Source organism: Sarcophilus harrisii, chromosome X (genome assembly GCF_902635505.1).
Source record: "Sarcophilus harrisii chromosome X, mSarHar1.11, whole genome shotgun sequence".
NCBI lineage: Eukaryota > Metazoa > Chordata > Mammalia > Dasyuromorphia > Dasyuridae > Sarcophilus > Sarcophilus harrisii.
In genome coordinates, this window is record NC_045432.1 from 72,281,302 (window position 1) to 72,305,290 (window position 23,989).

The following is a 23,989-nucleotide window of genomic DNA, read 5'->3' on the forward strand; positions in this document are numbered from 1 at the left end:
ATAGAGAGCTAAGCCTGAAGTCAGAAAGACTCAACTTCATGAATTCAAATCTGGTCTTAGACACTTCCTAGCTGTGTGACCTTGGGCTTGTAACTTAACTCTGTTTGCCTCAGTTTCTTCATCTGCAAAATGAGCCGGAGAAGGAAAAGGCAAATGATACTCCAATATCATTGCCAAGAAAATCCCAAATGGGGTCACAGAGAGTCAGACATGATTGAAAAATGGCTCATCCAAAAACTAGAAAAATACATCACTGAAAGAAAGCATTTAGGGAAGAGAATATAGAAGGAAGTTCAGAAGGCCAGACAAACAAACAGAGCAGCTTTGGAACTAAGGTGTTGAATTCTGTCCTTTTTGTTTTTAATCCAAGTTGTATCTAATAGAAATGCATGTGCTCTCCCCTTGTTCTTCTTTATATGTAAATTTTAAAGTTACAATGTAAAATTGATTTATTATTTTTATTATTAAATAATATATTAAATAAATAAATAAAATGAAATTAATATTAAATAATAATTTAATATTAACATTGAAAATTAAAATTAAATATAAAACACCATAAAATATAAAAATTAAAATAAATTTAATTTAAATTTAAAAAGAGAAAAATTTGAATTTGCTGAGTTTTTATTCCTCTCATTAGAACATTAAGGTCCTCGTCTGTAGGAATTGTTTCATTTTTTTTATACTTGTAGTCTCAGTGCCTAGCACGATGCTTATCTGGTGTATAGTAGGCACACAATAAGTACGCTTGTTGATTAAGTGATTGTTGAAAACCAGAAAGTGCCTTGGCAGAAATTAGCTTTAAACCAGTATGGAATACCACATACCACAATAATCCCCCAATGGATCTTTACAGAAAAGGTCAACATTATGATAAAGTTAGATAATGGAAGGAGGCATCTTGCACAACGACAGCTAGGGGGAGAATTCTAAATCAACCTAGGAATGAAGATGAGCACAAAAGAGAAAATGAAAAAAGATGACTTTGTAAAACTAAAAATCTTTTGCACAAATAAAATCAATGCAGTTGCCCATTTGGTGAAAATATTTTCGTCAAAGACTTCTGATAAAAATCTGTTTCCAACAATATGATGGGAAAACTCACAGAGATACCATAAAACATTCCCCAACAGACAAGTGGGGAAAAAAGTATCTTTTTCAAAAGAAGACTTTCAAAACACCAACAATCATAAGATCATTACAAATCACTAATAAGAAAATAACAAGAATAAATGAAAAAGTAAGTTTCTTAATAAGAAAAGTAAAATTTAAAAATTCTGAGGTTTCATTGCACACCTCTAGAAACGGCAAACATCGCAAAAGATTGAAATAGTGTTGGTGGGGATTCAGAAGGACAAGCGTACTACTACAATGTTGGGAGAGCTATGAATCGGTTGATTTAACTATTCAGGAAAACGTTCTGGCATCATGCTTTTAAAAAAGGCACTAAATCATTTATGCCCTTTGACCCAGAGATCCCGTGCTGGCCATACGTTCCCAAGGAAATCAAAGACAGAATAAAAGAGCCCACATACATCAAAATATTCACAGTAGCATTGTGTGTGGGTACGAACAAAACAGAACGAACGTGGCAGTGAATGTCTATTGACTGGGGAATGACTGAACAAACCACATATGTGAATTTAATTTAGATGTGATTTCTTATTTTAAAAAAACAGCTATAAGGAAGTCAAAGAATCACAAGAAGATGTGCTTAAACTGAAGCAGAGCAAAGGTGGCAAAGCCAGGAAAATAACTTACACCAAGAGAAGACTTTATACCACAAATGGAAATGATAGCCAAGTTTAGCCTTAGAGGAAAGCTAAAGAGATGCACCTCCCTTCTTTTGCCGGACAGTGAGGGGACCACCGATACAAAATACATAAAATAGAGGCTATGGCGTGGGATCAGTGGTAAAGAGAAAATGAGTTAGTCAAGAGCCTGATATAGGGTAGATACTCAATAACCTCAGCAGCACACCACAGGCTGTGTGTGTGTGTGTGTATGAGAGAGAGAGAGAGAGAGAGAGAGAGAGAGAGAGAGAGAGAGAACTGATATATTCATCACATATATTAGTTATGATTTAGAAAATAAAAAATGAGCAAGATTATATGAAAAAAATTGAGAGAAGGGACAGATAGGGAAGGGTCAGTATTCTGAAGGCCCCTCAGGCTGGCAATACAGATTTCGGTCTCCCTTCTCCTGGGGGTGCCCTCTGCTCTTCTCCATAAACTCTACTATTTAATCTTAGGAGAGAAAATTAGGATGATATTGGAGGGGAGGGGTTGGCAGAGAGTCAGAGGGAAAATGAACTATAATGTACATAATTAGCAGCACAGGAGGGTACGTGTAATTGATAAAGAAGTAAATTAGGCCCACATTAGGGAGACATCCTTGAATTGTTTTCCTAAGAAAGCACACAGTCAAAAAGGTTTAATAATACTTAATAACAACTAGCTTTTATCTAGTGCTTTAAGATTTGTATCTTGTAATAGCTTCAATAGCTCTCTGTGAGGTAGATGTTATAAAGAAACTGAGGCTGAGAGAGAATAAGTGCTATTAGGTGTCTTGAGACAGAATTTGAACTCGGGTTTGGACACCGAGCCCAGAGCCTTACCACTGAACCATCAAGTTGTCCACAGAACAACATGGAAAATTTGACTAAAATGCCTTGCTGAAATCGAGGCAAACTGTAAACTGTTTCTGATGAAGTCTTGCTGGCTCTTGGCAGTCACAACTTCTCCTTCTAGGTGTTCTCCAGCTACCCCTTTCATAAGCTGCTCTAGAATTTTAATCAGCGATCTCAGTCAGGCTCCTTGGTTATATAGTTTACAGACTCTTCCCTTTTTAAAAATCAGGACATTTATTATTATTTCTATTATCATTATTAATGACTAGCATTTGTTGAGCGTTTCCAGGTAGGCAGTGGCCCCTTCTCCAGTCCCGTGGGCCCTTTCCCACTGTCTCTCAGATCTTTTAAAAACAATGGCCAGAGGCTCAGCAATAATACCTGCCAGTTCTTCAGATTCCCAAAGATGGAGTCATCGGCACTAGAGGGCTTCAATCTGCCAAGAGCAAGCTAAGGGTTTGTTTGATTATCACTCTCCTGATCTTGGGAATCAAGTCCTTGCTTATGTCATTTTCTTCTGTCTTTTCTAGGCCAACTGACCTTCAAGAAGAGTTCTGGGGAACAGCTCAAGTCCTTCCGAAAACACGGGAGATCAAGCACTGACTAAATATTTGGGTCTTTTGTTTTGTTTTGTTTTGTTTTGGGTTTTTGGTTTTTTTTTTTTTTATTTGTACCAGAATGGAGAATTTGGTTAATGCTTTCTAGGCTATGATACAAAATGGCACCAGACTCAATTACATAAGAGGCTCCCTTCCAGTCTCACCCAGGGATACAGTAGAAAGAAGCTCAGGAACCTGCCCAGGCCTATCCCAAGCAGCTAAGCTAAAATCCCAGAATCCCTCAAGCTCAGGGTTGGCAATGGCTTCAGGAGCCACATCATCCAAACTGTACTTGAACGGGAAATTCCCTCTACCAGACTCCTAAAAAGTAGGCATTTAGCCTTTACCTAAGGACCTCCTAGGAGGAAAAAGACAATCCATGGTCTGAAGCAGACCGTGTCATTGCTGAACAGCTGTGTTTCAAGCCTGACTTTCTCTCTCTGTAGCCTTCATGTTTTGTTCCTAGCTCTGTCCCTTGGGGCCCAAGAGACATGGCTAATCCCTCTTCCGCAAGACAGCCCTTTAATCCTTGAGCGCAGCTATCATTTCCTATCTTCCCCTGACCCAAAGCCATCTCTTTTCCAGGCAACTATCTCTAACCAATTCTCTTCCTGCATGAGCCTGAGACCCTTCACCAACCTGGTCAACCCTCCTTCGGAAGCTCTCTTAACTCATCCTTCAATAAAACGTGACCCCCAAGTATCAGCGAGCTTATACATCAGCCTTCCCTTCACAGAACAGGGTGGGTTCCCCGGAACTCTCCTCAGTCCTAGGAAGGAGATCTCTTTCTCCCTGAAGTGCAGTTATGAAACCAAGCTGACTCACCAAGGAAGAGCCACTACGCAGACTGTTTCTTGCTGTTTTCTGCCGGTGGATCTCTACCAGGCTATCGATGTCTTCTTCCTCCTCCTCCTCTTCCTCCTCCTGGAAGTATAAAAAGGCCATCATGCTCTGGGACAATGGCAAGGTTCTGAAATACCAGGGGTCAAGTTTTTTCTCTAAAGAAACCTCAGTCATCACAGAGCTGTGACGATCACATGTAGCCACTTCACCTACATCGCAGGTTACCCAAGAGGTCGCCTCTCCAGGCTTCTGAGGGAAAGAACAAAAAGGCAATAGGCCAGCTGTGTCCATGAGCTAGAAATCCCTTCTTCTGAAGTACACCTCTCTGCTTTCCTTGAAGATGCAGGAAACTTATTTTTAGTTTTCTATTTCTATTTTTTATTTGATTTATTTTATTGTTTATATTTAACTTAATATATAACTAATTATAGATATGTTATATTATAAATTTATTTATATATAAATAATTAGTATAATAGAGTTATATTAACTATATTAAGTGAATTACATTCAATTGTAATTAAACAATTAATTTTTGTTATGCAAGGATGCCATACTCCAAAAGACCATAACTGTAAAAATCAAAAGGCATCAATAGAACAAGAAAATCTCTTTCCCCAATTGGTGGAATTTCAATCAATCAACATCTGTCTGAGGTAAGTATTAGAAAGACAACATCTCTCTCTCTCTCTCTCACACACACACACACACACACACACACACACTGTAATGTAGTTCACATAATCATAGACTTAGAGTTGAAATGAAATCGAGAGATCAACTAGTCCACCTTTCCTTATTATACAGATGAGTAAACTGAGGCTCAGAAAGGTGCACTGTCTTATGGAAGAGACGGGGCTTGATGTAGAAACACGCCCAGAGGAGGCAAAGATTACTGTTGCCTAAGAAGTTGGGAAGGTCAGGAGCTGAAGGTAGGTGGACAGGTGGTTGTTTCCAAAGCCCCCAAAACAGGTGGTACAAAAGCAGGAGACAAGATGTTCGAATACAAAATGAGAATAATATCTGAGATGATGTATGATTCATTGTGAGATTAGTACATCTGCAGCGATAGGAATTAGGAGCTAGCTTTCCCTGGGCTGTCTCAAGCATATGCAAAGCTGTCTCACATATGCCAATCAGCAACTGGACTTAGGAGATTTGCAGGAACACAGAACTAGCTGGGTTTTGTCTTTCATCGAGGATTAATAAGTCTGGGAAATCTGAGAACTCTGAGCTCACAAAGTACTAATCGCTAAAGGTCAACTCCACATACAAAACAAAAGCCCAAATGTCACCCAGCAGGAGTAAAAAACTGGAAACCGAGCGGGTGCCCATCGATTGGGGAACGGCTGAATGCACTGTGCTACCTTAATATAATGGAATAGCATCATGTTGTGAGATGTGATGAGAAGCACAGTGGTGAAAGTCTTAGTGGGTTGAGGAGCACACATCTGGAAATGACCGAGTTGATGATCGGAGGCTGCAGTAAAACTCAGGGTTGGGTTTTTGTACAGCCCCAGCACCTCCCATGAGGCTTGGCACCTAGTATGCCAGAGGCACTTAATAAATGCTTGTTGAATTGTATCTGCGTGCCTGCCTTCCCACAGCTTAGCCATCAAAATTTTGTCCCTGTCATTTTGGCTAAGATTTTGTGTATGAGTTGAAACCTAAAAGTTCTTTTAATTTGCATTTGTATTGGTGATTTCCATCATTTCTACAAGGCTGGAGAGAGTTTCCGATTCTTCTGGAGACTTTCGTCATAATCTGACTATTATTATTATTGGAGAATTGCCTCAGGTCAGATATTTTCATAAATTTCCCAGATAGCTTAAACAATCACGTTGCATACAGATTTCCCCCTCCACGTAGGGATTTCTCTTCATATTATCTCATCTCCCCAGTTTTTTCAGATGTACTCTACCCCATCCCATTCACATCTGCTTATATGATTGATGTTTACTGCGCTGTACAAAGCGAGACCCTGGGATAAACGGCATTTCTGCTAAATGTTTTCCTAGTTTCTCCAACAATTAATTAAAATCTTCTTGGGTTTTTTGAATACTGGGCCACTACGTTCTATGGCTTCCAGGCTGTTTTCCATGAACTAATTCAATTTTTTAAACAGTACCAAAGAGTTCTAATGACGACTTTTTTTTTAATATATGGGCAGATAGGGAGAGTCAATTCACAGAGCACTGAGTCTGAAGTCAGAAGGACTCAGCTTTGTGAGTTCAAATCTGGCCTCAGACATTTCCCAGGCAAGTCCTTTCACCCTGTTTGCCTCAGTTTCCTGATCTGTAAAATAGCTAGAGAAAGAAATGACCAACCACTCCAGTAACTCTACCAAGAAAACCCCAAATGGAGTCACAGAGAGTCGAAGGTGCCTGAAATGACTGAACAGCAACAACAAGAAGAAAAACATCACATAGTTGTCAGACAGACCTAGTGCAGAAGGGCTCTTACCATGTCTGCGATGAGGCCCGGGACGGACCTGCTTCTATCTCCCAAGGAGCCATTACCAGGGCTTAATTCTCCTGGGCGAAGATCCATGACAGACTTAGTATACTCTGAAGAAGAGATCAAAAATCCATATTTTTAAAAAGCCCTACTGTGCTCCAGGCTGCTCAGACCCATCCCACCCCCAACCCTTGGGGGGGGGGGGGGGGGGAGGAGGAGAAAGAGGAAGAGGAGGAGGAGGAAGAGATGAAGAAGGAGGAGGAGGAAGAAGAGAAGGAGGAGGAGACTACCTGAAGGCCTCAGGGCTCTCCTGGGATTTTTCTTGAATATCATTTCAGTCTCTTCTGCGAACCCCAAAGTCTGCCCCAAAGGCTGGACTTCCTAAGGAGGGGAATAGGCACAAAGTTTATGAAGAAAGGACACAGCTACATGGCCAATATGGAAACATGTTTCACACAGTTTCACATGTATCATCAAAAGTATCCTGTTTAAGTTCTCAAGGGGTAGGGGAGGGTGGGAGGGAGGAAGAGAATTTGGAACTCAAATTTTTAAAAAAATTAATGTAAAAATCTTTTAAATCTAATTGTAAATATGAACAAATATAAATGTAATATATGTGTATATATATATACACATATATACATCTATACATACATACATATATATATATATATATATATATATATATATATATTTTAAAGGGAGATTGAAGCTTGGGAGGGAGGAGAAATGTATAAAGTCAGTATATGAATCCCCATTTGAATGAACTCTCTTTGTCGGCTCACCCCCATGATATAGACACAAATTCTATACGTTTATTCAAGTTGATTCAAATCCTTCTTTTTTAAACAGTTATTTAATTTTATTCTATGTTAAAAAATTTTTTTGTTTTTCCTGCATATTTATTCCAAAATAAGGCAAATATATTTTCACGCTTTCTCTATTAGTTCCATATCAACATTCAATTTTGAAAGGTAACAAAGTAGTAAACCAAAGTACATACACTAGCATACTGAACTTATGTACAAGTTTAAAGTTGTGCTCAAAACAAGTTGTTCTGAATAAGGTTTTTAAAAGAAAAAGTTCCTCAAGAATAAATGTGATTAAAGAGTCAAGTGGCACTAGATTTAGGTTATCACTTGTGGTAGCTCTAAGTTTTTATTTTAGTAAACTACAGCAGCCATTTTACCGATTTTGGTTTTTAAGGTTAGATCACATTTGACCTCAGAACTTGATTGTGGAATCTCTGGCAAACTTTGGCCTTGATCTTAATACCTAACATTAGGGGAAGACTTAAGGTCTACACAGTTCTATGGGTGAAGTCTATATTAACAACTTTTCTGGAGGGGCTATTTGTTCTAAATAGAATTTTGCTGAGCAGAGATCCCAAATTTTGGGGAATGCTTATTTGGGATCCCTAAGTTTGATGACCGAGGATGGGACAATGATTTGGTTTTTTTCATGGTGTGTCAGATTTCTCTCAAGGCAGTTAGGAAACAGTCTCTGAAGTTAGTTCATTTCCAAGTACACTAAAAACCCTATCTCAACTACTGGGCTGAAACATGACAGGAAATGTTTTTGCTTTTTTTTTCCTATTGCTTCAGAAACCAATCTCTATGTCAAATAAGTATCAAATGAGTATCACAATAAGAAACCATCAAAATCATTGGACCAGAATATATCTGAGACCATTAGGAAAACCCACAACAAGTACATTTCTTCCACTGGATTCTCATAAAATGGTGCCTGTGGATTGATTTTTTTTTCCTACCTAACATACAAACCCAATGAATTTATTAAACAACGTCTTAAATGCACAGTGAGTTAGGGCACTTTAGGGAATAGCAAATTGAGATGCACACTCTCAAAATCAAAGGTTTCTGATGAGTAATTTATTTTCCTTTATTTCAAGATTTGTTTATATGGTTTAGTCTTTTTTCCTTTTCTTTTTTTTTTTTTAGCTTTTTTATTTTCAAAATATATGCATAGTTTTTAGCATTCATCCTTTTAAAACCTTGTGTTCCAAATCTTTCTCCCTCCCTTCCCTCACTTCCTTGACTAGACAACAAGTAATCCAAAATATGTTAAGCATGTGTAATTCTTCTATACATATTTGCACATTTATCATGCAGCACAAGGAAAATCAGATCAAAAAGGGGAAAAAAAGCAAGCAAACAACAACAAAAGGAGCAAAAATGCTATGTTGTGATCCCCACTCCTCACAGTCCTCTCTCTGGGTAGATGGCTCTCTCCATCTCAAGACCAATGGAACCCACCTGAGTCACCTCACTGGTGAAAAGAGCCACATCCATCAATATTGAAATCTTATTGTTGTGTACAATGTTCTCTGATTCAAACCCTTCTTAAGAGAAATAGTTATGCCTTCTCAAAGGGGAGGTGTAGGTGGGAAAAGAAGAAGAGAGAGAATTTGGAACTCCAAGTTTTAAAAACAAAGTTTATTTATTTTAAAATTTTTATTTTCCACAGTTACACATAGAAACAATATTTTTTTCTGGTTATATATGTACATTTTTTAAAAACAATTTTTTAAAAATTGTTTTTCCATGTAACTGGGGAAAAATAAGATCCTAAACAAATTTAAATTTTTAAAAAGAGAAATAGAAGTTAAATGATGTTCTGATACCAGTTATCACATACAGCCCTTTCGAAGAGAAGATTGTGGATTCTTGTGCAGCAAGATAATTGTATACATATACATGTATAAATTGGATTTATTTTATATTATTATTATATATTATATTTTTACCATGTTTAACATATATTGGACTACTTGCCATCTAGGAGAGGGGGTAGAGGAAAGGGGGGGGGAAAATTGGAACCCAAGGTTTTGCAAGAGTCAATGGTGGGGAAATTATCCTTGCATATGTTTTGAAAATAAAAAGCTTCAATTAAAAAAAAACCAAAATAACATGTAGATACCTTGGGGAAAAAAGTGAAGATCAACAATATAGATGCATCATAATTTTCACCAAAATGCTTTGGACTGAACCATGAACCAAAGTGTGAACTTATTCCCAGAAACACATATTATATGTAGAACTTTCAACTAAAATTTGAAACCTGCATGTTTTCTAGACTCACTAGACCAGACTGTCAACTGGATTTCCCACAAGGGCACGAACCAAACTCCATTCAGCCAAATCCCTCACTGGAACTGTGTGGGCCACCCTAGTCTGTCTGAGTCAAACCCCAACTTACATCATCCGCTTCGGCCTTGCCGGCTTCGGCCTTGCCGGCAACGGCCACAGAAGTGCTGCACTCTGGGCCCTCGGAGCTTTTCTTGCTTTCTCGCAAGGTTCCAATTTTCTCCAGAGGGTTTCTCCAGGAGACAGACAGACAGATACACATGTTAGAAGCAGAGCCTGGCCAACCCCAAGAGGAAACACAGTGCTGGAAAATCTAAAGTCCCTGGCCTCGAGTCAGAGTTAGTTAGCAAACCCAGACCCTAGGCTTCAAACTCTATTTGAGGTAAGGGAATGCAGAAAGCTAATTTCTAAACAAGCTGGGGCCCCTAGCACGCAAATACCCAGAAGTAAGCATCCTTGCCGAGGGGCGGCTGGGCAGCACACTCCTCGAGCAGTCCAGCCTGAGAAAGCTAATACACTCCAGCTGCCCTGGGCTCCAGGGCCACTTACTGAAAAGAAGCGATATTAGAAGGGTCAAAGCAAATGATCCAATAATCAGAGATTTCAGGACAGATCTAGTAAGTGAGGCTGGCACCCCACAGGAAGAGGAAGCCTGCATCCTAATGCTGAGATAGAAAGGAAACTTGCTGAGAATTCAGAGGGGGGAGTGGGCGCGTGTGTGCGTGCACACACATACATGTGGGTATGCACAAGTGCATACGTGCATGCTCAGGAGGGAGGCAGCGCTCTCACCTCCAAGTGTCGCCTACGGCATCCACTTGGCTATTGTCCGGGCTCGTGCTCTCGGGCTCCAGAGAATCCTTTCCATCTCTGGGCTCTGAAGCAGCAAATGACAAGCTACAGGGGGAAAAACCCAAAACAAATGAGTGCTCGGCAGGAATCCGGCCACCCCAGGCGAAGTCTCCTCTTCCGTGACGAGGATGGGCACGGGCTCACTGGCCAACAAGCCGAGTCACTTAGCATCTCTCTTGAATCCTTCCCTATGCTCCTTTGGGCCCCTCATCTCGGGGTGAAGGGACAGGTGACGGAAAAGAAACTCTTCTATTATCTCAGAATCCCTCATGGGAGGAAGTGGTTTCAAAGCTATCACTCAACAAGGACTTTTTAATGGCATGTTTCAGGTGTGGGCAAATTCTCCAGTCACAGATAAGGTGCAACTGAAATCCCAGGCACCGGGGGCAGCAGTAGCCACCGGGAGACAGTGATCTGCTTCGTAGACAACAAAGGACAAAGGCCTTCATCTTGGGTCTAGTGTGGTCCCCCCAAACTTCCCCTCTCCTATAAAAAGAAAAAGGTCCAACTATCTGCGTGGTGCGGTGGAGAGGAGCGAACTGAAAATCTGGAGACCTGTAGACCGGAGCCAGCTTTACCCTGAGCTAGTTAGATAAGCTTGATGAGGCCTGAAGCCTGTTCTGCACAATTAGGGAGTCAGCCCTGTCATTCAATCATGGCCGGCTCTTCATGATCCCACAGACCATACCACACCAATACCATCCAAGAGGTTTTTTCTTGGCAAAGATACTGGAGCAGTTTGCCATTTCTTTCTCTGATGAATTAAGCTAAGTTGTTTAAGTGACTTGCCCAGAGTCACCCAGCTAGTAAGTGGCTAAGGACGGGCCTGAATTCGGGTCTTCCTGACTCCAGGCTCAGCGTTCTATCCACTGAGCGCTCAGACTGCCCCTAACTGCCCCTAGATCAGTTTCTTCTTGGCTAATTAACATTCTGTGATTCTATAACTCTATGGATTCTCAGAGAAGTAGTATGGACTTGCAATCACATGGACCTGGGTTCCAGTTGTGGTTCTGCTGCTTAGTCCTCAGGGGCCCTAATTAAGCTGCTACCTCTCTGGGCCATACTCTCCTTATGTGTTAAATGAAGAGACTGGAGTAAATGGAGAAGGGGTTCAATGACTTCCTAGTTCCTTAACAGCTGTAACTCCATGATCTGCTTTTGTTTCCCAGCTAAAAAGAAAAGGGCCATCTGTGTATGCTTGAAGACTTGCCAGAACATTAGTGGAACTACTCAGAACAGCTCATGTTGGACGTGTTCATTAGGCCTCTGATTCTCAGGTCACCCGAAGCCAGAGAAAAGCTGAGAGAAGCCCTTCACCTCCCCTCTTATCGCTCTCCGCATGCCACAAAGGGGCATGTGGGGAAAGATAGATGAGGGAGGGCGGCAAGGAGCAGGGCATGCTAGCCATAAAGGAACCAGACTCGTCACCGGGCTCATCAGAGCTAGGCCTGGAAGGAGCATCAGAAATTGTGCAGGCCAGAGCTTCCTAACCTGGGATCTCTATAGTTTGGGGTTTTATACTTTGATCACTACTTTAATCCAACTGGTTTCCTTTGTAATTCAGTCTACTTTATTTTTTTGCATTTAAAAATAGAATTCTGCAAAGGGGTCTCTTAGCTTCCCCAGATGATGACCCCAGGGGCCCAGGGAAAAAAAATGTTATGAGCCCCTGGACTAGATCTATCTCCTCTCCTTCAAATGATAGCTGAGGGCCAAGCTTAGTCAAAGCTATCAAAGCTAAGCATCCTGCTAGAAGGCCTCATCCATTCTCCTCCTGTGTTTTGTGGGAGTAGACAAAGTCCCAGTTCTACCCATTCCCACCATTACACACACATACACACACACACACACACACACACACACACACACACACACACCCCTTCTTTTAGAAATATTAAGAAACCTTTTGGAGATTAGTCTGCAGCCTCTGAACTAATCTGAAAGAAAAACCTTCTCAGTATTTCTTTGTCCCCCCCCAAAGTCCCTCTCTCCAATCAGTCCAGGAAGGACTCCTCCCTTGAAGTAATTAGAGCGATGGCTGGGCAACGGCAAGGGGTCTTCCAAGGTTCCACCTAAGCTAAGGGTTCTTTCTCAGACACCTGGGGACAGCAGTCCCTGGAAACCTATAGATTCTTGCCCAGAGAGGTGGTTTTAAATGCATAAAATACAAATATAAGATTATGGTGGAAACCAACTATTTTGCAATAGAGTTATCAAAATATTTTAAAACTAAGTTCATAGACCCCAGGCCAAGAACCTCCACTCGGTGAATAGCGGCCTCTTTCCCAGGACCCAGAAAGTTAGAACAAAGCTCATTCAAGAGGAGTCCCCCTCTCTTTCCCCACTTCCTGGGGGTATTAAGATATTGATCCGAGGGAGGAGGGGTCACCAGACCCCTCGATGGGAGTGATCGCAGAGGGAATGAAGGGTTTTAGGGAAATGATTATCCAAGTGTGTACCCAACAGATTAAATGGTTTCAGATACTGTCTGATGAAGGTGGCTGTTATATTCCCCACCAGATTGTATAACTATGTTTTGCCACAGTATATCACCGTGGGATCCTTGTGCAAGATTCCTATAAATGGGACTCCCAAAATATTTCGTGGGGGACACATGCTAAGGGTATGAGGATTTCTTTCCCAAGGAGCACAATGTCTGCCTTCTGAATAATCACTCATAAACAACTGGTTCTGGGAGGCTTTGACCTATGACACTGAACACAGAATCAATACGTTTTCTTTTCTTGAGGTCATTTCCTCTCCCTCCAGCTTCCCGCTCTCTGGAGATCAGCAGGGCAGAGGAAGTTAAAGTCCCGCCCAGGGAAACAACATGACACGGTGGGCAAGGCACTGGACCTGGAGGCAGGAAGACCCAAGTTCTAATCCCATCTCAGTCACTCACTAGCTATATGACACTTCTGGACCTCAAGTTTCCTTCTCTGTAAAATGAACGGGTTGACTTTGATGGCAATTTCTGCCACTATAAAACGCAGGGGTTGGACTTGAAGGCCTCTCAGAGCTTCTTCAGTTTCTGAAACTATGAGCCCAGGAAATTACAAACAGCCACACCAATCAGATGGAGCACAGCGTGGAGCTCGGAGCACAGGCCTGGCAGGCTCAGGTAACAAGCTGGGCACAGAGCTGAGGGCCTGGGGTGGCATCTTGGGCTATTTTCTCTGTAGAATTCTTTGTGAGGGAGTGAGATCCCTTCTCCTGAATGGTGCTTTCATTACTTGACTGGCCACGTTTCTTATTGATGTGAGTGGTCGGGGGCGGGAAGGAAGGATGGGACACAAACTCACCAATCATCAATCATTTGGCCCGAACCAAAGAATCAACGGCCTGGGGTTCTAAGCTCGTTTCTCTATTCGTTAGCCATGAAACCCTAGCCAAGGAACTCAATTTCTCTCATTTTTGTGGACTAATGCCACAAGGTCACATGTGTCTATTTCACGAGGCCACTGAGAGGTTCGAGTGATATACAAGAAGTTGTCCTCAAAAACCAAAAGCTTGGAAATGATCTGGGTATTACCTGAACTCCTTTAGTGGCTCCTGGGTGCTCTTCATCCCAGTCCGGGCCTCACTTAGGTGGGACTGCTGGAGAAGAGACTGTCCCACAGTGTCCCTTTTACTAGCTTCAAGGGTCATTCCCAAATGGGAAGGGCCAAAAGGGAGAAGAGAAGAAGAATTAATCCTAAGAAGTAGGAGGCAGCATGATACAGTGGAATGGAACAAACACTGATTCCAAGGCAGAGAATCATGGGTCAAATCTTGGCCCCATCATTTACTAGAAAAGTGGATTTGGGAAAGTCAACCTCCCTGGGCCTCAGTTTCCCCCTCTAGAACTTGATGACATTTCAAGTCCTTTCTAGTTCTAAATGTAGGATACATGCAGATGGTACCATTCCATTTCAACCAATCTTCTTGTTCTTATGACGTCTCCCTGGAGACCACCTTTTACATTCGTAGAAATTAGTCCTGTATCCCCAGTACTTAGCACAAGGCCTGACCCATAGTAGGTGCTCAGGCAGTCAATAAACATCTACTGAGTGCCTATGTGCCAGATGCTGTCTTAAGTTCTGGAGACATTAAAAAAAAATGCAAAAGCCGGTCTCGGCTCTAAGGAACTCATAGTCTCATGGGTGAGAAAACAAGATATAAGCAGGGAAAAATGGAACTAATCGACAGAGGGAAGACAGTAGGCTACTGGGAAGGGCTCTTTATAGAAGGTGGCAGGTTAACAAAGACTTGAAGGAAGCCAGAGGATATATATGAAAGGAGAAAACATTTCAATTATGGGGGATGGCCACTGAAAAGGCACAGGGTCAGGGGTCAAAGTGTCTTGTTCAAGGACACCGTGTTACTGGAATGAAGAGTACATGGGAGGGAGGGGACAGAGTAGAACGTAAGGTATAAAAAGAATGGAAAGGTGTGAGACTGGGCCCTGCCAAATAGAGCATTTTGGTTTTGATCTTGGAGGTGATAGGAAGTCATTAGGGTTTATCGAGCAGGAGGGTGATATGATCACGATTGCATTTGAAGAAAATCACTTTGATAGCTGAGCGGAGGATGGCCTGGCCTGGAAAAAGACTTGAGGCAGAAGGATCCATTAGCAATCCACTACAATAGTTTGGGCGTGAAATGATGAGAACTTGCAGCAGGTCGATGGTAATGTTAGAGGAAGCAAGAGGATATACGTGAGAGAGATCATAAAGGCAAAATCAATAATTAGTCAATAAATGTTTATTAAGTTCCTACTATGTGCTAGGCTCTATGCTAAGTGATATTTAAAAAAAAAGAGGCAAAAGACAGTTCAACAGGCCAGTGACAGATCGGATATAAGTGGTAAGAGGAAGTGAGGTGATGAGGATGACGACTGGGTCTTGAGCCTGAGTGACTGGGATGACGATCACGCCCTCGCCAGTTAGGAAGAGGGATGATGGGGGCAGCGGAGGGGGTGGGAGACGATGAGGAGTTCAGTTTGGGACATGGGGAGTTTAAGATGTCTACGGGACATCTAGTTTGAGATATTCAATAGATAGTTGGAGATGCCAATCTGGAGGTCAACAGAGAAGTCAGGGCTGGACAAGGAGGTTTGAGAATCACCAGCATAGAGACAGTCATTGAATCCATGGGAGCTGATGAAACTATCAAGTGAAACAGTATGGAGGAAGAAGAGAAGAGAGTCTGGAACAGAGCCATGGGGGACAGTCACGGTTAAAAGGGTGACTTGGATGAAGATCTAGCAAAGGAGATGGAGAAGGAACGGTTAAATAAGGTAGAAAGAGAAGCAGAAGATAGTAGTGTAAAATCTACAGCGAAGAGAGTATTAAGGAGAAGAAGGTGATCAGCAGTGTCAAAGGCTACAGAGGGGCCAAGAAGGATGAAGACTGAAAAGAAGGCCATTGGATTTGGCCATTAAAAGACCAATGATATAGAGGCAACTAGGTGGCACAGTAGATAGAGCACCAGCCCCGAAGTCAGGACGACCTGAGTTCAAATCTGGTCTCAGACACTTAACACTTTCTAGCTGTGTGACCCTGGGCAAGTCACTTAACCCCAACTGCCTCAGTAAAAAATATATATATATATATATATATAGCAACAATAACATTGGAAAGAGCAGCTTAAGTTGAACAATGAGATCAGAGGCCAGACAAGAGTGAAATAAAAGGTAGTAGAGTAGCAGTTGTAGACAGCCTTCTCCTGGAGGTTAGCCACAAAAGGAAGTTAAGATATGAGATGACAGCCAACAGGGACAGATGGGTCAAATGTAGTTATTTTTAGGGTGGAAGAGGTATGGGTATGCTTGTAGGCCATAAGGGAGCAGCCAGTACACAAAGAAAGATTCAAGAAAGGTGAGAGAGTGGGGACAGAAAAAATTCAGTCTCGTGGAGAAGATGGGATGGAATGAGTCTACAGATACAGACCAGGTCTGCTTTAGCAAGGAGAAGGACCCACAGAGGTGGGGGAGGACACAGTGGTAGAGGGCATCTGAGTGACATGGGATGAGGAGGAGGGGATAAGAGGGGCTCAATGCTTTCAGGAAAATAAGACATGAGATTCTTAGCTGAGAGGGGAGAGGGAGGAGGAGTCATGGGAAGCTGGAGGAAGAATGAAAAAATTTGGAAGAGTTGTGGTGAGTGGTGTCATTAATTAAAGAGTTACCAAAAGACTTCATCCCAGCAGGGAAGCCCAGTGGAGAATGTGCAGCGTCAATTCGTAGCAGTCCCCGTTGGTGTTATTTAGTGATTTTTTTTCAATCTTCTTTCAAGCAGTGTGTGCTTAGAAGAGAAAGCAGAAATGGTGGGAGGGATGCAAGGCAGAGGCTTGGCAGGGCAAGAGTAGAGATACTCTAAGAGGGCAAGGAGCTCAAGAGAAGAGAGAAATGTAGAGCAGAGCTGGCTCACTCGAACGTCAAGATAGGAAAGGGAAGAGAATATAGTTAGTGTCAGGGTCATTGCCTGGGAAGGTTCTGAGAGGTTGAGGGACTGAAGGTCATCGTGGGGATGAAAAACAGGGCAGAGGCTGGGTTCAGATAAGGGGATTTCAGAGCTTTTGAACATGGAGGTGGTACATTGATGGGCTGTGGCAAGATCAAGGGTATGATCGTGTAGGTCGTGGGAAATCGATAAGTTGAGGAACTGTGAGATTTTGAGGTGTCTGCGTATCAACGTGTTTGTTGAAGTCCCTGATATAAACGCTCAAGAAACATCTGCCGAATGAACGAATAGTTGGTGGTTGAACAAAGCCCCCTATTTCCTACAGCAGGCAAGAACCCAAGTGGTCCTGGATACGCCGGGACGGGGTTGCCCCGGATGCGCTCTCCCTAGAAATGCAGTACCTGTTGGCTTCTTGCGCAGTGACATTCTCACTAAGTCACTGGCCAGATGATTAGCAAAGCGATTCACTTTCTGGTCGTAAAACCAGTCACCGGTTGTCTTCTTCAGCTCTCTAGGATGGAAGCAGAGGAAGCAACATTTGGCTAAAGGAAGTTTTGGGTTTTTTTTTCAGGCAGGCGTGCAGGTTGACACTTTTGCCACATGCAAGGCCTCACTTCCCTCTCTGCTCACTCCTCCCCCTGGTTCCGGAACAACACTCACGCTTCCTTGACGCACACCTTGCACCTCCAGGTGCCATGGGCGCCAGGGGTGCGGCAGTCCCGACACACCAGGTGATTACAGCCTCGGCAAGTGCTGCTCTTGGGGTATACTCTCCCCAGGCTCTGCTGGCACCGGGCACAAGTCCGCTCACCATACCGCTGGCTGCCCCGCTTGGCCCCTTTCCTCCGGATCTCCAGCAGCTCATTCTTTAGTCTCCTGCTCAGACCAGAGAGAGTCGTTCACCTGGAGTCAGGGTCTCAGTGGGTTGAGCAGGATTTTTGGCTGGTGCTGATTTTTGTTTTTTCAGGGTAGTGAGGTGAAAAGAGAGTGAGGCCGTTGGCTTTTTACGAAGTTCACCACGACACAGAGCCAACGTGAAGGCCCGAGGACGCCACGTGGCAAACATGCAGGAGGCACACAGCACACGTGCAGCCAGGACAAGATCTCTCTAAATTCTCAAGCAAGAAACACAAGCAAAAACGCCAAACCTCGCCAGGCCAGGCCTGAGGACGCCCCGAGGCCTCTCCCGATACGCTCACCTGATCCGCTTCTCTTCGGCTTTTCGGAGCTCCTCGTCTCGCTGGAGAACTTTCAAGATCAAGTCCCTCTCTGTCTCAGAGAGAAAGGAGAGATCAACCGCCTCCGACATGACTCAACTTCAATTTATCCTCAGCTCTTTTTTGCTTAAAAAGTGTCCAAACAAGCAGAGCTGCCTGAAGGAGGACAAGGACTCATATCAAAGATCAGGCCCACAATACCAGACCCTTTCACCAGGTTGCTTTCCCCAGTCGAGTGGATGACTCCCTAAGAAGGCCAGGGAGGCCAGTTCCCTCCTTGACAGAGAGGGGTCCTTTCTGCTTGCCACTCAAATCATCACCTTCTGAACTCTGTCCTGAGAGCCTTGAGAGGAGTCATTCTAAGACTACTCACTACCCAGCTTATGATTCAAGTGACAGTGACAAGCCCAAAGCTCTCCTAGAGTCATCCCTCCTAGAGATTTGAGCAATCCGCCTCTCAGTATCTTTAGAGAAAACAGGGGCTAGTTGGATCACTCCAAACAAGAAGGGCTTCACACGTGGCCAGCAGTCTAACATTTCAAAAATCGTTTGCTCAGCTCTTAGCTATAGAGTCAAACCACTAAGCCATATGACTTGTGCTTGATCCCTGCTATGCCTTGCCCCTTAACAGGACTAGGTTCATAAGACTACCATTTTGGAAGAGTTGATTTCATCTAAAAAGGCCCTGGGTCTATAACTCACACAACTGGTGAGCCAACCAGTGAGCCAAAGGTCTGGCCTGTGGCCGTGTTGGCCAATGGGTAGGCTTTTCCCAGGCACAAACAATAATCAAAGAACACTCAACGATAAATTTTACTCACTGAGTCTTCCTCTACCAGAGAGAAAATGCTATTAAACTAACGATCAATAAACTTTAATTAATCAGCAAAGACTGATACGTATCTAAATAAATACCTAAAGAACACAAATAAATATATGCTACTCCCCAGGCTTCAAAGACTCCATTCTTCCTCCATCTCCTTTATCGGGTGATCCTCCTCTAATCCACTAAGTGCCAGAATTTCTCAAATCTTTCTCTTTTCTGTTCTTTTTTCTACATCCCCTCTCTTCTCTCCCTTGCTGATCTCGGCACTCAAATGTTTATATTCGGGCCCAATTTCTCTCCCAAACTCCAGTCCCACATCACCAAATGTTTGCCGGACATCTTCGCCGATTGTCTCAGAGGCATCTCAAACAGAACACGTCCAAAATGGAATTTGTCTTATTCCTTCATAGCACCATCACTACCCCAAATCACGACTCGCTCTGGAGCCCCAGAGTCACCCTTGACTCTTCCCTCTCCCTTAATGCCCAGATACAATCAGTTATCTATTCTACATCCGCATTTCCAGTCCGGTTGCTCCCTCTCGCTCTGCTGGATCTTTACTAATGTCACGCTTACTAATCATGAGTGCCCCCCAGCACTCTGACCTGTTCGACTATCAACTCTACACAGATGGCTCCCAGGTTTATAAATCCACCCTCAGTCTCTCTCCTGAGTTCCAAATTCACACCACCAAAGGCTTTTGGACACCTTGAACTGGATGATCCGCGGGCATCTTAAACGTACTATATCCAAACAGAACTCATTATTTTTACCCCAAAAGCTAAGCGTTACCCTTGTCCCCTTACTCTAACTCACCTGACACATGTGTTCCCCTGTCCAGTTTCCTCGTTCACTTCACATCATCTCTCCAACATGTCACCTTCTAACCACCCAGTCCATCCACTCTCACAGTTCAGCCCTTACCCCTTCTTGGCTACCCTGTTGTGATATCAGCTTTCTAATTGGTCTCTGGGCCTCCAGTCTCTCCTCTTCCCAATTCAGCCTCCATGTGGCCACCAACTCGCCGATCCTAAAACACAGATCTGACAATGTCACTCGATGGCCTCTAAGAGAAAAGACAGCAGAGTCCTAAGGCTGGTTCCGAAAGCCCTCCATGACATGGCTCCCAGCTATCTTTCCAGCTGGATTTTCTGTTTCTATATTTCACACTCTCAGTTCCAGTCACATTGGCTTATTCACTGTTCCCGGTCCATAACAGTCCATACTCTACCTCCATGTCTTCATTCCCGCGGTCTCCCAGATCTGAAATTTGTCCCCTCTTACTTCCAGCTCATAGAATCCCCCTCCTTTCCTCCCAAGGCCAGCTCAGGTGCTGCCTCCTACACAGAGTATTCGGCACCGAGGTGGGTAATGAATGTTATGTATGAGGAACAGCATGGAATCCGTTTGTCTGGAACACAGAGCGAATTAGGAGGAATAATGTGAAATCTGTCTAGAAAAATAGGTGGGAATCAGACTGGAAAGGCTTTTAAATGTCACATATTGGGATTACAATAGGAGAATACTAAAGATTTTTGAGCAAGAGAGTGACACGGTCAGATACGTGGTTCCATTTGGCCGGGCCCAGTGGCACCCTCCTCCAAATCCTGCTATGGGGAAACTGAGGTCAGTACATCACTTGGGCTCAGCAGTTTTAAGCTGTGATCAGGCTAAAGGTGATCCAGCATCTTCACTGAGTTTAACATTGATAGGTGAGTCCCTGGCAGCAGAAAGTTACCAGTCGACTTAAGGAAAGACAAACCGGCCCAGGTTGGAATTGGAGCAGATTAAAGCTTCCAAGCTGATCAGCAACGGGATGGGACCAGCAATGGCCCCTGCACATCCAGCCTGGCCAAGATAGAGACCATTGCTCTCCTCCCTTCATCAGTTTCGTTTGGAGTCTGCCTTGGCTCTTTTCTAGCTCCGATAGAGCTTTTGGAGGCACAATAGCTAGAACTACACAATGTATCCCAAGGACACCCACTATGCCTTTGTACCAGGTGTGATGGCAGTCCCCATTTGATTTCCAATGCCTTTTCCACAGAATGGAAACTTCTGGTGGGCAATAATGGTTTTTTCCTTTTTGTTTTTATAGCCCTAATACCTAGAGCTGTTCCTGACACATAGTAGGTGCTTCATAAATACCTGTTAGATTAGATCTCTTTCTCTAACTCTGTTCCAGTATTTTTTTTGGAAGGGTGAAGTAGAGGAAGGGCTTCTTAGTTAATGGTAGTACAGCCCGCTGATACCTTCAGGAGACTTCCAAGCCCCTGGCATCAGCCAGAACTCTTGGCTAGAAGTCCAACTTCCTGTATATAGAGTTGGGATTCTTTTTTTGCTCTCAACCCTACCTCCCGTCACTGTTGGCCCATTCACATTGCCTCGAGCTTTGGCATTTCGTTACTCCCGAGTTCTCAGAAAAATCTGAGGTCAGTCGCTGTGTCCAAGTGGGTGACACAGACCTCCACCTTGGAGGGGTGACTTGGGGGAAGGCTAGCCCTAGGCAGCTTGTTTATTTCCTTTTAGGCATTAGGTCACATTCAAAGAAACCAGCTGTTGAAAAAGCTAATCAGGTACTATTCCACGTCAAAGAGAGAAAGAGATCTTTAGAGAGGCATTCTGAGAATAAGTACAGGTTACGGGTACGGTGGACCTACAACGGGGCCGGCCCAACATGGAGGTGAAGCCCAGATGCCCATCTCCCCACTGTCACTTGCTAACCCTAGCAAATCAAACCAGAGAACGAAAGCAAAGGCATCCACCTCAGCAGAGAGGAGACGAAGCCCTTCCCTGTTTGCAGATAGCCCGATGATGATTTGCTCAAAAAATCCTAGGCACTCAACAAAGAAAGTGATGAAGGCAGAGCTTCATCTGAGTATCAGAATGCAAAATAAATCCACCAAAAAACTCAGCATTTGCACAGAGCCATGACGAGAATCAGGAGGAAATGATTTTAGAGAGAAATCCAATTCAGAATAGCTCTAAACCAAATGAAATATCTGGGAGTCAGCCTACCAGGCAACACTTAAGACTTAAGGAAATGCAATTACCAAACACTCCATACGGATCCAAGGGAAGCCTAGGAAGAACTGGAAGGCTGCACTCACAGCTCTGGGTTGGGCCACTCCCAAACAATAAAAGAACAAGACAATCTAAATTAATTTATGGACTTAGTGCAATGCCAATCAAATGACCAAGCAATTACTTTATTGAACTAGGAAAACTAATAAGAAAATTCATCTAAAAGAACCAAGGGTCCAGAATCTCAAGGAAAATCAGGACAAACAGAGGACAAATAATGGTTTTGGCCTTCAGACTTTGTTATAAAGCAGAAATCATAAAAATGATTTGCTACTGGGGCAAAAATAGAAATGCTAGTGAGTGGAACTCTCCGCATAAGCAGGAATGAGAAACAATCGCGCTCAGTTCGTCTGAACTCAGGGTCTGATAAATCCAAGAACAATAACCACTGGGGTGAAGGACACAATATGCAACAAGAACTAATGGGGAAATTGGAAAGTGATTTGACAGAAAATCATGGCTACGTAACTGAAATAGAAAAAAGTGACAGTAACAAATGAGAGCGCAATGGAAGAAGGGACTTCTCACAGTGGTGTTAGGGAATGGGAGGGACAACCTTTGTCTGGGTCCCCCTCAGACAGGGTCGGAGGAGATCAAAAAAGAGAAAATAGACAATTTCAACTATATGAAGTTTAATGTTTTTGCGGGAACGAAATCAATATGATTGAGATAAGAGGGGAAACCATCAATTGGGAAAAAAATATCTCTTCACAAAAGTCAGACATAGGAGCCCTAAAGGATATTTACACAAACATGTGACACTCCAGGAGGCCTGCTCCAATAGTTTAGTGGTTAAAGGCCACAAATTGTTCTCAAGCAAAGAACCGCAGACAATCAAGAGAGCTATTTGAAAGATTGCTCCAAATCACTAATAAGAGAGTTGCAAATCAAAACCAGTTTTGGCTGAATAAAATCAAGTTAGAATAAGAGAAGCTGAAGAGTAGGAAAAAAAGAATCTCGGTATCAAACCCAGCTGATGGAAGTCTAATTCCAAAATATGCAGGGAATTAGCACAAATATATAAGAGCATGAACTATCCTGCATATGTCAGGACATAAACAGTTTTCAAAAGAAGAAAATCAAACTATCAACAACCACACTGAAAAAATGCTCCAAAACCTTACCGAGAGAACTACAAGTCAAAACAATCCTGAGGTTACTCATTGTACCCAGTGAGTTAGCAAAGACAAAAGATGCAAATGGTCTTTAAAAAAGCTGTGAAGTCAGGCCCTACACTGTTGGAGGAGCCAACTAGTCCAGTCATTCTGAAAAAAAAAAATTGGAATTAATGACTTAAGAAAAATGACTGAAGTATTTATATACTGGGATCTAGAAGTCTCATTCCTGGGTATGTCTCAAAGACATCAAAGGTAGAAAAAAAAATAAAAGGACCCCATATCTACCAAATTATTCATAGCCACACTTTTTATGGTAGTTTAAAAAAAAAGGAAACAAAGCAAGTGCCCATTCATTATGAAATGGCTGAACAAACTGCAGTAAATGAATGTAGTTGATTTTTAATGTGCCATAAAAAATAACGACTAGAAAGAATTCCAAAAACCATGTATAAAGTGCTACAAAGTAAGCAAAGCCAGAAACACAAAAACAACTCTCAAATCAGAATAAATACAAAGACCAATATGGAATCCAGAGGTTCGAATACGGCAGTCACAGACAAAACAGTTGCTGCGCTGGATGGACAATCATGCTTGATCCTTAATTTTTTTGGTTACTTAAAAATTCATCTCATGAAAATTTTATCTCCTATGCAGGAATCGAGGAAAGACAGGTATAGTAATAAATGATTATTGGTGGGGCTGTGACTCAGTGACTTCCAAGTATTCTGGAAACTAATTTGGAATCATGTGAGAAAAGTCACTAAATTGTTTCTACCTTTTGACCAGAAGATCCCACTACTGAGCCTGCCTAAAA

The 23,989-nt window shown here is 42.8% G+C and overlaps 1 protein-coding gene across 3 annotated transcripts in view; it reads right to left on the reverse strand.

The window, feature by feature from the left end:
- SYTL4 (synaptotagmin like 4) overlaps positions 1-23,989 on the reverse strand; it is a 53,457-nt gene that overhangs the window by 19,538 nt on the left and 9,930 nt on the right. For 2 of the 3 annotated variants that reach the window (XM_031944919.1, XM_031944918.1), the window contains 9 exons: positions 18,133-18,306; positions 17,594-17,809; positions 17,335-17,444; positions 14,023-14,125; positions 10,431-10,535; positions 9,751-9,871; positions 6,822-6,912; positions 6,538-6,641; positions 4,057-4,155 (listed from right to left, as the gene is read on the reverse strand). In XM_031944919.1, coding sequence (XP_031800779.1) covers positions 4,057-4,155; positions 6,538-6,641; positions 6,822-6,912; positions 9,751-9,871; positions 10,431-10,535; positions 14,023-14,125; positions 17,335-17,444; positions 17,594-17,809; positions 18,133-18,242 — 1,059 coding nt within the window. In that variant the 5' untranslated portion in view covers positions 18,243-18,306. The remainder of the gene's footprint in view (positions 1-4,056; positions 4,156-6,537; positions 6,642-6,821; positions 6,913-9,750; positions 9,872-10,430; positions 10,536-14,022; positions 14,126-17,334; positions 17,445-17,593; positions 17,810-18,132; positions 18,307-23,989) is intronic. The other variant, XM_031944920.1, reaches the window with a different exon arrangement.